The 13,279-nt window shown below is 35.4% G+C and overlaps 1 protein-coding gene across 7 annotated transcripts in view; it reads right to left on the bottom strand.

Moving 5' to 3' along the window:
* Nucleotides 1-3,288: 3,288 nt before the first annotated feature.
* The window catches only part of ANKRD17 (ankyrin repeat domain 17), a 156,415-nt gene continuing 146,424 nt past the window's right edge, over nucleotides 3,289-13,279 (bottom strand). For all 7 annotated transcript variants that reach the window (XM_084890475.1, XM_084890476.1, XM_084890479.1 and 4 more), the window contains 4 exons: nucleotides 7,435-7,683; nucleotides 6,233-6,411; nucleotides 5,443-5,607; nucleotides 3,289-4,788 (listed from right to left, as the gene is read on the bottom strand). In XM_084890475.1, the coding sequence (XP_084746601.1) occupies nucleotides 4,729-4,788; nucleotides 5,443-5,607; nucleotides 6,233-6,411; nucleotides 7,435-7,683 (653 nt within the window). In that variant the 3' untranslated portion in view covers nucleotides 3,289-4,728. The remainder of the gene's footprint in view (nucleotides 4,789-5,442; nucleotides 5,608-6,232; nucleotides 6,412-7,434; nucleotides 7,684-13,279) is intronic.

Raw genomic sequence — 13,279 nt, 5'->3', positions numbered from 1 at the left:
CATGTATCTTTTGAGTTGCAGAGTACAGTATAAGTTGAGCATACAAATATTGAGCAAACCAAACAAAACCCTGTTAACCCTAACACTTTGCAAATGAACATAGTAAAACATTTTTTAAGTTCTGTATTTATAATTAGTCTATTCCCATCATTATTACTATGTCACATGACTAATTTTTATTTAAGCTCCTTAAAAACAGACTCTGTAATTTTCCTGCAGCTTCTGAAATTCTTATTTATCACAATGCTGAACAAAGGACTGGAGCTCAAAATATAGGCCTAATATGCTTTCTGAAATGTTTGACAAAAGAAACTTTAAAAATTATTTTCATGAGCAATTGTTAAAAGTGACCTCTGGAATCAGACTTAGGTTTTTCTTATTTAAGTCCTTACTTTGCAAAACCAAAACTACCTAATGTAGTTAGCTTCTTTCTCTTTACTGAAAACAAAATCTTGTATAATTTGCTCATGATTAGTTTGTACGCATTTAAGCATGCAAAATTGGCTTTTACTTTTCAGAAGTGTGAATTCATTTAAAAGCAGTAATATGAAACCTTTTACAACACATTTATTAGTCCCGTTCCAACTGTCACATTATGAAGGAATTCTTCCTTTTATCAAAGCCACAGTGGCCCAGTTTTCTCTCTATTCACTTACATACAAGTGATTGTATTTTTGCTGTCCATCAAGGTGTATAATATAGGTAACCTAGGTTATATTAAAGTACTTAATGATGCTGTCATGCTAAATTCCAGTCACCTGGAATTAACACCAGTTAATTCTCAGTAACACTAGCTTCTTGAGTATTCTGACTTAAGCATTTATCAATGCGATGCATATTTCCAGAAACTCAAGAGAATCCAGAATTTATAGAGTGTAGCATAAATATACAAAACATCAATATTAAAGAAAAATCTGGACAGGTGCATTCACCCTAGTCAATAGAAACTGACTGCATAGTGACTTAAAACAATGTCAATGACCAGGTGTAGATCAGTGTTGAGTGTCAACCCATGAAACAGAAGCTATTACAATTCCCTGACAAGCATAGCCAGGTTTTTGGGGGTTTCAGTCCCCACTAGGCCTGCAGGAGGCAGCTTATGGATGTTTCTCTCTCATTGATGTTTCTCTCTAAAATCAACTTTAAAATTAAAAAAACAAAACAATGAATTAGTTTTCCTTTGATATTTTAATCATTTCAAAATAATTTTTATTTTAAAAATTGCAATTTTAAGTTTTGGCATGCTTTAAATGTTCTGTTCTGCTATGTGAGATCTGTGGGAATGTTTCTGAAAAATAAAATGAAAATAAGATTGAAAAAACCCAAGGATCTTAAGAGATTTTGTGATTTTTAAGTTTCCCTGTTTAGTCTAACACTTTATATTGTTTTAATAAAGTAAATAATGTAGGGTGCAAAATTTTTATGAAATGTATATTTAGGGTAATTTGAATACAAAAAAGATGGAATAATATTTTCATAAAGAACAAAACAGGCTCATTTAGTAAACTATCTCCAGTTACTCCCTAAAAGGAAAAATGACTGTAAATCCTTTTCAATTAGCAGTAAAAGGATTTAACTTCAGAGTAATGAGAAACAGAAAGGGAAAATAATCTTTCAAATAGATACCAAAATGAATTTTTGTGAATATGTTCAGTATTTTGACTTAAGCATTGTGAAATATGTTTGAAAGGCATGAAGTGGGTATTCTGTTGGCATAAGGTAAACAAAATCATTTCTAAAGTAAGATGATTACTATAAATAGGTTACAAAACAACTGCAATATTAACTATTTTGGGACATAAGGTCTAAACTAACTTACGTGTTGCCCTAACCTATTTGGCTCAGTGGATAAAGTGCCAGCCTGAAGACTGAAAGGTCCCAGGTTCAATTCCGGTCAAGGGCATGTACCTTGGTTGAGGTCAGGGGTGTGCAGAAGACAGCTGATCTATGTTTATCATCTATGTTTCTAACTCTATCCCCTTCCCTTCCTGTGGGAAAAAAAAAAAAATATGTATATTTTTAAGTGTTACTTCCAAGAATTAAGTAACTTTGTGAGACACACATTAATAGGTTGCCTGCCACAGGCACCCTGACTGGGACAGGGAATGGAACCTACATTCCAGGCACATCCCGTTGACCTGAGACCCTTCTTCCTTTGGTGCGAGGGGCCCATGTTCTAACCACTGTGCCATGCTAACCAGGACATAAGTCACTTTTTTTTTTTAATTTTTTAAATTTTTTAAAATATATTCTATTGATTTTTTCACAGAAAGGAAGAGAGAGGGATAGTTAGAAACAACGATGAGAGAGAATCATCGATCAGCTGCCTCCTGCACACCCCCCACTGGGGATGTGGCTGCAACCAAGGTACATGCCCTTGACCGGAATCGAACCCGGGACCTATCAGTCCACAGGCCAACGCTCTATCCACTGAGCCAAACTGGTCCTGGCTTAAGTCACTTCTTAAAAGAATGAAAGAAATACATTGGGTCATCTGCAATTATGAATGGTCCCAAAAGATGATGCTTGTAACATTCAAATAAAAATGCACTGACTGCATTACATCTGAGATTTAAAAAATGTATTTGAAAAATGTTTCTAATACAGGCTTCTAAAAGCATGTTATTGTATTTACTAAGCTCGATCTCCAAAATTAAATATGGAGCATCCCAATCTATATCCCCATACCAGAGCTTGAAACTTAAGAAAATATAGGACTTTACTTTTTCAGTAAGATCCTGAATTTTAAGAAATTCAGTTTTGTGAATCAATAGCACTCATGTGTTGTAATAAATATGGGGTGGCATCTGTTACCTAGCAGGGTAATTTTAATTGGAAAATAACCCTAGTTAATACAGGAAAGAAATTAACCAAAAATTAGGTAGGTCCAAAAGTTGTATGTAAACATATATAAAACATTCTATTAAACAGCATTATATCCCTTTCTTAGTAAAGTGCTACAATTTTATTTCATAGCTGAATTCATTTGTAGGATCGTAGTTAGCCTTTCCTTTAAATTTGGTTATCAATCTGTCAAATGTAAAAACAAATTGAGCTATTTTAAGACCACCGCCTAAATTATAAAATAAAAATGTTTGTTTACAGACCTCAAGATATGTTTGAGAAATTTTTTATTCTTTATTCATGCCAGAGGTTAAAAAAAATGTTTTTCATTTACTTGAAGAGCCAAGGAACCATTATTAATGTTGTGAATGCTGGTGATTTATCTGAATTTTAGTTTGTTTGTTGTGGAATTTGTCTAATTAAAAAAACAAACAAACAGATTGATACATACATTACTTGACTTTTATGATTACCTTCTTTTACATTTCAACCATACAAATTTATTTTTCCATATGAGACAGGGTAGGACACATTCTTCTTGGATACGTTATTGTTTATTGTTTCAAGTGAATGGAATAGATAAATTCCACTGAATAGTTTAGTGTGGCCCTGTATCCTATATAAACAGGTTAAAAGAAGACTTTATTTTATAATCTGTATATTCACGTCTACCATAAGTTGTCTTATGACAAGTGCAGAATTTCTTTAATTACTTGCCCCAAGTTAGCAGTTGATCCTTTTCACTGATAATACACAAGTGTAGAGAACAAGAAGCCTTTAAAATTGGAGGGGGTGTGGGGAGGATACTTTTCCCTATATTACTGAAAATTGGAATTTTATGTTGACTCTGGATGACCAGGAAAGCCAGTATTAAGAATCAATATTATCCAATATAAAATAGTACACTGAATTGTTTAATAATAAACAGTACATTAAGAGCTTGTATATGCTGACTGGGAACCAGTGGTGGCTTTTAAATTCTCAGAAAGGCTAATAAACATTTTATGGTTAGCAGAAACCACAGGTGGTGATGAAGGTGCTCCATTTCTCTGTAGCAGCCATTACATTAAAAATGTTTACAAATTATCTCACGAGCAGTAAGAGAGTTTTACTGGTATTAGTGATAAAGGTGAAGAGAGAAGAAAGAGTGAAGTGTGCATTAGTTAAGTGTGGCAAGGCAATTAAAAGACATAGAAAAGTGATAAATTTCTTCTATACGTGCTTTGCTGCAAACAAATTCAAAAGAGCAATATGGATATTTAAAAAGCCAATGTTGGGAAACATCCACTGATAATGCCCATTGTTTTACTCTATACTTAAATTACACAAGCAGAAAAGTTATGCTTATTAATAGTTTAATGTATGAAGGAAACATCCAGATTTCTGAATATGAAGGTACATATCTCACATTAATTTAAGTCTACATAAAGTAGAGCCTCTATACTGACATATTGAAATTTACTTTCTGCTTAGCCTTTTCTGTTATGTAAACAATTGTACATTTATTTGCCATTCTAAAACTTCAGGATCAAGTTTACATAATTTTGCTAAATTTCCGTGTTTGCTCAGAAGCAGTTTACAGTACTAATACCAACCAGCCAAAGAACAGCTTCAACAGAAAGTTATGTCCGAAGGGGAAGAGGGAGAGCAAAAAAGAAAAATGATAAGAAAAATGCTAACTAAGGTAAAACAGATGATGATGGGGAATGGGCAGTCACAAATGTTCACAGAAAATAGGTCAGTTAGTAAGTTCTTCTGCAAAAAGCCTACACACTTCAGTCAAGCACATCAGTAGAATGATTTGGGAGCATAAAAATAGTTTTCCGGCCACTTGTGATTTCCTCTGGATGAAAAGGAATCTGCAGGCTAACAAGCTGATCCTCATCAGCCAAGCTGGTTCATGTGCACACTGTTCATGTGAGGTGCCCAGGGTCCAGTCCACACCTATGAATAAAGAACATGCATTTTATTAAATGTGTATTTAACATATAGTTGACTAAAATAAAACTCTAGCTATGGACTAAAATAGCTAAATCCCATTTAATTTGCAACATACTTGAAAACAATGAAGAAAAGCAATGATAAACCACTTTTACAAATTATTTCCTTGCCTCTCCTCTTATTCCTCAAAGAGGATCCATCATCACTTTTTAAGAACCATTACCTGGATACATAGGTTTAGGACTGTAGAAGGGAAATGAGTCAAAGATATTAAAACATACACCAAAAAACACCCTAGCATATACAATGTATCTATGAATTTGTTATAATTATACATAGTTTTGACATTTATGATTCTCTCAATAACCTCTATATGGCCCTTTTCATAATAGTAGTAAATTTTGATCTATTATATAAAATTATAAAACTTTGCAACTTAAAATCTTTTAATTACCATCTACTGCCCAATGAAATACTTTATGCCTTTAATAATTTTAGCACAAATTATGTACCATTTTCATCATCCCTCTGCTATATTAAATTTCCTTAACTGCCCATATTCACCATGATCTTTCACTACCGTGATTTACCTATCTTATTTGTCCCAGCATCTCATACACACTAATACATAAATGTTCACTTAATGATCAGCCTTACCGTTTGAGGGCCATTATTTTCTGTGGAGCTTGAAACCATCTTTATTAGGGAGTTCCAAGAGGGGTCTGCAGCATGAGGGCCATTAAATATGGGTCCTGCAGCACCATCAGGAATAGGTGCTACTGAAGGAATCATTGCATTCCCATACACAGAAAAAGGCATACCCTTAAAAAAGGAGGAAAACAATTATTATGCACATTCAAGAAACGGTTCACTTTCCCCAATACAATCAATAGACTTAAAATTAATATTTGATTGCTGGCTGGTTTGGCTCAGTGGATAGAGCATACGCCTGTGGACTGAAGGGTCCTGGGTTCAATTCTGGTCAAGGGCACATGCCCAGGTTGCTCAATTCCCAGTAGGGGATGAGCAGGACACAGCCTATCAACGATTCTCTCCCATCATTGATGCTTCTCTCTCTCCCTTTCCCTTCCTCTCTAAAATAAATAAAAATATATTTTAAAATAATATTTGAAACTTCACCTCATTTTGGAAAAATATAAGTTATCTAGGTAATCTAAAAATTACTTTCCATCATAATGATTTCTTCTAGCATTAGATTATACATAAGCCAATTATATACAAAATATTCTGTCAAAAAACATTTCTCTGAACTGAGAAAAAAAATTAAGATTTATAAATATTTATATTTTAGCCAAATTTTGACCTATAATTGTAGGCCGCAGCCCCAGAATCATTCTGCAAATGCTTATCCCCTCTTGAAAGTGAAATAAGACTAAGAAGAAAAACATCTGGAAATAAGGAAAATGTTTATTTAAATCACCATTACCCCAACTTTAGGAAAATCCATGTATCCTGCAGGAACATGCTGATGGAATGTACCAGAAGGAGTTACAATTCCTGTACTCTCTCGCTCCATTGCTTGGTGCTGTGAAAACACTCCTGGATCAGACATTGGCCTATGAATCATAGGATTTCCCATCCCAGGGTTACACCAGTCAACTTTGTCTGAGGGAAAAACAAAGAGGCAGGAGAAAATAATTGGTAACATTTAAAATCAGAAGACAGCAAAATAAAGTGTTTTGTATATTTCTAGTATTTACTACATTCAATTATGAATTCCTTCAGAATAATGACCTACTTTTACATAATTACTGCAGTATTTCTATGTTTGTAGGTAGTGATGTAATCTCTAACAAAATAACTTAAACACTTTGTGTTACAAAACAAAAGAAAAAAAAGCCAACATAAGGTAAAGGCTAAAGAACCCCAAAGGAAATATTAACATCTCTTTAATTGAAACGAAGAAAAGAATATGCTTACATTAGACCAAGCATGTCAAAAATGCGGCTCAACCAATGTAATAGTAATAGCATATAAGAAACGTTTTAATAAAAATTTTGTAACTTAATTTTTACAATATCCTTTATACATAATTATTAATAACGAACTACAACGTTTGATAATGACTGATTACTATAATTGTGTTGTATTCATTTTTCTTTCACACCTTACACCAGGGCGCACCATTTTTCTCCATTAATACTAGCAGCAAATATTCTAGCAGCCAATTGCCACGTCATTATGATTTGTTTTGTTTTTTTAGTGAGCGCAACAGGAAATATTTTGCTTTCAGAGAACAGGAAAAATAGGTTAATTTGCATTACACTTAATAATCTGCAGTTATTCAGTGTCTGATAAGTTAATGTTCAAGAAATATAATTTTTATTAAAATGTTCTATTATTTTATGCTAACAATTGCTCATTTATCTCAGCCCTTTGTATTCAACATGTCTCTATCGAAATAAACCTAGGTGTCTATGAAAATTGAAGCTTTTGTTTTTTTGTGGCTCACATAAACCTAAACCTTGTTATTTAATCCGTGTTAGCCTTTAAGTTTGACATGCTTGCATTAGACTATTTTCAAAAAGCAATGATAAATTTGATGGGAGGTAATATGGGAATAGTAAGTGTTCTGAACTGTAAAAATAAAAATGATTAATTTCCTGTAAGCAGAAAAGCGTATCATACCTTGATTGCCACCAATCCCTTCAAAAGACCAGATGCCACTATGCCCTACTGATGTGGACAAATTACTCCCAATAACAGATGGAGCTGAAGTTCCAGTTTGCCTGATACGTGCAGAACGTTCAGTCCCAATAGGGACTGGAACTTTTCTGTCCTGAGAGACGTTGCTGGGCTTTTCTGACCCTAAAGGTACTGATGATGGGGCAGGAGAAGGTGCACGAACTCCGGAGGATACTGACTGTGCAGGAGAATCTAGAGAAAAGATATTTTGCAATAGTATACATGTCATTTATGTAGCATCAAATTTTGTAAAACCAAATCTTAAATTCTAAAGATGCCTTAAATATGCATTCTGAAGAGAAATAAAATATGAGAAAAATGTTTAAATAATAAATAATGCATGTTAAAATTTGGTTAAAGTTCCATGACTTCTTAGTCATTTTTTAACGTGGTGCACCTGGTGCACAATTTTCCATTTAGTTATTTGATAGTTGAATGCGAAGATATTAGTGCTGCAACTAGACATGTAATAAACCATTAAACTACTTAATATTTAAATTAAGTAATCCTTGACATTGAGTAAAATATACCAGAGCAATGAGAAGAAAATGATTAATTTTTTTTAAAATGGAGGTAGGGAAAATCATGCCTATATTGGCAAGTCCCAATCCCAAGGATATTTTTCCATTGATTTTGAGAGTGGAAGAAAGAGGAGGGAAAGACATGAATATTTGTGAGAAACAAATCAATTGGTTGCCTTCTGCATAGGCCTGACCAGGGTCTAGACCAGGGAAGAGCCTGCAACCCAGGTACGGGCCCTTGACCAAAGGCCGACACGCTATCCACTGAGCCAAATCACCTTGGGCCCTTGGTATCCTATATGATAAAAGCCTAATAATGCTAAGTGTTTGGTCATCTGTTCATCCTTGCAACCAATCAAAGTGTAATATGCTAATGATATTCTAAGGCCACTCAACTACTCACTATGATGCGCACTGACCACCAGGGGGGGCAGACAGCTGACTGGTCGACCAGTCACTATGACCTGCACTGACCACCAGGGGGCAGATGCTCCAACCGGTAGGTTAGCCTGCTGCTGGGGTCTAGCCCATCGGGACTGAGTGACACGGGCCGGACATGCCCTGGAGCCCTCCTGCGGTCCCTCCCGGCTAGCCAACCTCCCATGACCTTCCCCGGTTCTGATCGTGCACCAGTGGGGTCCCTTGGCCTGGCCTGTGCCCTCTTGCAATCCAGGACCCCCTGGGAGATGTTGGAGAGCCAGTTTTGGCCTGATCCCGGAGGCCAGGCTGAGGGACCCAGCTGGTGCACGAATTCATGCACCGGGCCTCTAGTATTATAAAAAACAAAGAACTCAGATATCTAGCAAGTCTGGAAAAACTAGCTGAAGAAAAAAGTAAGTTTCTTTAAATCAGTACTTCACAGAATCTTAATATGCTTATAAACTATCAAAATACTATGTGGTATACCTGAAACTAATACAAATTAACATTGACTGTAAACTATAATTAAAAAAATAAAAAACAAGAAAAAGCTATGTCTCACTACCCAACTTTTACTGTATAGTGTGTGTGTGTGTGTGTGTGTGTGTGTGTGTATGTGTCTCTATACCCAAAGGAATTCAGGTAAGTTAATAAATTTGCAAAATCTCTTTCTACATTCATATACAGAGACACAAAAGCATAATGCTTCCATTTCCTGAAGCACTTTCCCAGAAATTTGGAAGACAAAGAAAAATTTAATAAGATTAACCTGAATGTGTTTTATAATCATATATACTGGAATATACTGTGAAGATCAAGTCCATCTTACTAATGCTTGAAGAGGTATTTTTTGGTTAAGTTGATAGGATTGCCTATCTAAGAGTTACAATGATTATTAACTAAAACCAGTGAATGTGAAAGTACTTCATAAGTTATACATTATTATACAGATATTATTTGGGACCAAAAATATAAAATATGATAGGCTTATCTATATATACAGAAGGCTAATATGCATAGTCCCCTTAGGAGTTCGACTGGGAGACTATGGAGTTGACCATCTGGCTATGACATGCACTGACCACCAGGGGGTGGCGCGGAATGAAGGGAGGCCTGGCTGGCAGATAGCAGCCGGGAAAGGGAGGCCCCAATCGGCCTTGATCACCAGCCAGACCTAGGGATCCTACCCGTGCACGAATATTGTGTACCGGTCCTCTACTTATTTATATCGCGTTTCCCTGAAAATAAGACAACCTCCGAAAATAAGACCTACTTACAGGTTTCCTTCTGAGTAAAATATAAGGCATCCCCCGAAAATAAGGCCCCCCTAGGCTCTGTCTCAGAATGCTATTGCTAAACATGAGAGATTTGGTCCACTGATTTCTGAAAGAAATGGAGTCACAAGAAATTCACCAGGAAATTCAGGAATTGGATTGTTATGATGATGTTCCAGAAGATGATGACATGATTGTCATTGAATAAATGAGTAAATTCTTGATACTGTAGGATTCATAGTTTGTCTGGTTTGTGTTGGCAACTACCATACTGTATACAGGTAATAAATTTCCTTTATTTTCATTTAACAATAAATGTGTACCGTATTCTTCATGGAAAAATAAGACATCCCCTGAAAATAAGACCTAGCGCATCTTTGGAAGCAAAAATTAATATAAGACACTGTCTTATTTTCGGGGAAACAGGGGTAAAAGTAAACCAAGAAAACTATTATCCTCTAATAGCAAGATGAAGTATACCTTGTGTGGTCATGGATCCACTAGCATTTACTTCACAGCATTTACTTTTAACAAATCAAGAAGACAGAAACTCCAGGTAAGTATTTTTAAGGAAATTATAAATATTTGAAAATTCAACTTAAAATTATAATGGTATAAGATGGAATTCTAGGATGATCCCTCCCATAAAATAAAATCCACTAAGTTAGCAAAGTCAAAACAAAAAAAATTGGGTAACCTAACAGACAAAGGTATCCAAAGATACAAGTGAAAAGGGACAAATCACTAACAGCTGTAAGATTTATGTAGTATCAGCATCTGTGTGGAAGGAAGCAATATGAGAACCACAAAACATTCAAAGGAACTAAAAGGAAAGCAGGGCAGGCCAATATGAGAATGGGTGAAACTGGGAGAGTTCTGCTTATGTGTGGATGATTGCAAGGGATTCACACAATAAGGTCTAAAAAAACTGGTGCAATATGAACTCTCAGAAGTACCCGCTGAAGCTTTCTTCCAGGATAAAGCCCCATACTGATAACCTTCTGGGAACAGATTCCTAACTAAGCAGGAAAGGACAACAGATGCAAAGAGAATGTCCAGTCAAGAGCAGGGCAGAGGGGTAGGGGTAGGTGGATAAAGGCAACAAAGCCAGCACATGAAGTATAAAGACTGTATTTTTGCACACTTCCCTACAAGAGGGAATTCTGACACCATTAAGTTAGAAAAAAATATTCTGATCCACATATTGCTTCTATAAATCCAGGAAAACTAATTTCATTTAAAACTGCAAAACACAATAGAAATCAGTCAAATTCCATAGAAAGCTATTATATGAAATTAAAGATATGGATTCTTGTAGACAACAAAAGCATGCCAGAAAGAAAGCTATATCCGAATATTCCAAAGGCACATTAAAAAGAAACTATACTCAAATTCCAAAGTGAGCCATAATAACAATAAAAAAAGAACGAACAGCATAATTCTAAATTAGTAAAACTGGAAACAAGATGACAAAACTCAGGAAAGTATTAAAAAGAAAGAAGACCCCAGAAAAGACTAATAAATTCAATTATATATAAGGAATGCAAGATGGTATAAAGACCAGGGATAACAAAACTTTGTTTATTGTTTTTTAAACCATTTATTGAAAGGGCATAATTACATTCCTGTGAAAAATGAACTCAGAACAATTAAAATCAAGACATAGTCAAAGGAAGCAGGCAGGCAGGATGGTCAGGAGGGATGAATGCACCTTCCCTTCTCCAAGGCCCATTCCCAGGAATCTGCCCTAATCTCAGTGTATGATCTAGTTTCTCTTTCCTTTCCTGTAGCCTACCAAAAACAAAAGCAAAGCAAAATGAGAGTAACTCTCTAACATTGTGTTTAAATAAACAGAATAACTAGGCTTGCTTGCTGACCTGCCTCATTTAGACATTTGCCCTTTTCACAGATTTTGCCACTACACTAATCATAGTTTTTGTCACATGACTGTTCTCTGTTTTCTGCTTTCTCCCTGCAGGTTTACTGGACTAAGGACAAGCATGGACTAAAGAATGGCACATTTCAGGCTAGCCAGCAATCAATGACTGACCTGGTCTGACTTGAACATATGAGCTGAACCAATCATATTTCTCATTCAGGAAGATGCAATTAATAAACAGAGAAAATCCGGTTAATTATGACCTGAATATATGAAAACCACACACAATATGAGAGTATTAAAAAGCGTAGGTATAAAGAGAGTAAACAAAGGAGACTCCCTAGAAACAGACCATGAGTAAGAGACCATAAATCCTCTAGAGAGAGAGATGGAGAGAATAGCTGTCCCAAACCCTTGATGGTTCTGACAATGTCCCTGCATAGCCTAATCTTTTTTGTTGTTATTGTTAATCCCCTCCCCATGACGTTTTTCCATTGATTTTTAGAGAGTGGAAGGGAGAGACAGAGAGAGAAACATCAATGTGAGAGAGACACATCCATTGGCTGCCTCCTGCAAATGCCCTAACCCAGGCCAGGGTCTAGCCTGTAACCAAGGTGCGCGTCTTAAGAGGAATCGAACCTGGGACCCTTCAGAATGAGGGCTAACACTCTATCCACTGAGCCAAATTGACTAAGGACCTGTATAGCCTTAAAGTAAATACCATTTTCCTTGAGATTCCTTGGGTAGCTATATATTCCTTCCCATGAAAAGAGCCTAATTTATAATTTCTTTGATTAGAAAACAGCAAAATCTAACTCAGAGCCATGTTATTTTAAAATATACCAGTTTATATATTGGCAAAAAAACAGGTTTTAGAAGTTTTGTGGGGCCTTATACAATCTTGGGAACCTTTTTCAGAAAAAGAATACAAAATTAAGTACAAGACCTTGGCAGGACCTCTTGCAAATGAGGTACTCTGAAGCTTAAGCTCCAATGGCTTCATGGTAAATCCACTTTAGCTTTAAAATGACGACAGAGTTCTGATTTCAAATCGAAAGAGAATAGGAATTACAAATTGAAAAAGGGCTCCTGCAGGAAAATTACACTGGTTTTCTTCATTCAGTGTTTACTAAACTATAGTAGATAATGCGATGAATGCGGTTGGTCATGACTAGCATAAAAATTTTTAAAGGTTAAAGAAAACAGAATAGAAAATACCAATGTGAAACATACAAGAATAATTTTTGTAAATATATTATTTCAACTATATACAACATGTACATGCATAGTGAATGTAAAATTAGTTTCTTCCTTTCAAAATTAAAATGCTTTTTTATTGCTTTTTGATCTGACATTTTTATAAGATTGAACATAATGGCCCATTGACTAATTTGCCAATGACTGAAACTCAGTCTGAGCCAATGATTAGTAATCAATGCACGAACTGGCTGAGTGTTGGTAGGATAGATTTTAGCAGTGTGAGTGAGATAAGGACTCGGGTGACCTCTGCCCATCTGGGGTACAGAGACTCTTAGACATCAGCAATCTGTTGTGGGGCCTCAGGAAAGGTTCTTTTCATGTGAACCAACTGCCTAAAGAAGAGTTGGGGTCAGATAAAAACAAACCAAATAGTCATTAAAAAGCAACAATATTTAGATTTATATTAGGTAAAGTGAAAATTAGTTAAAAATTGA

This window comes from Pipistrellus hanaki (genome assembly GCF_964339955.1).
Source record: "Pipistrellus hanaki genome assembly, chromosome: 1".
NCBI classification, from domain to species: Eukaryota; Metazoa; Chordata; class Mammalia; order Chiroptera; family Vespertilionidae; genus Pipistrellus; species Pipistrellus hanaki.
This window is presented reverse-complemented; position numbering and strand designations above follow the sequence as displayed.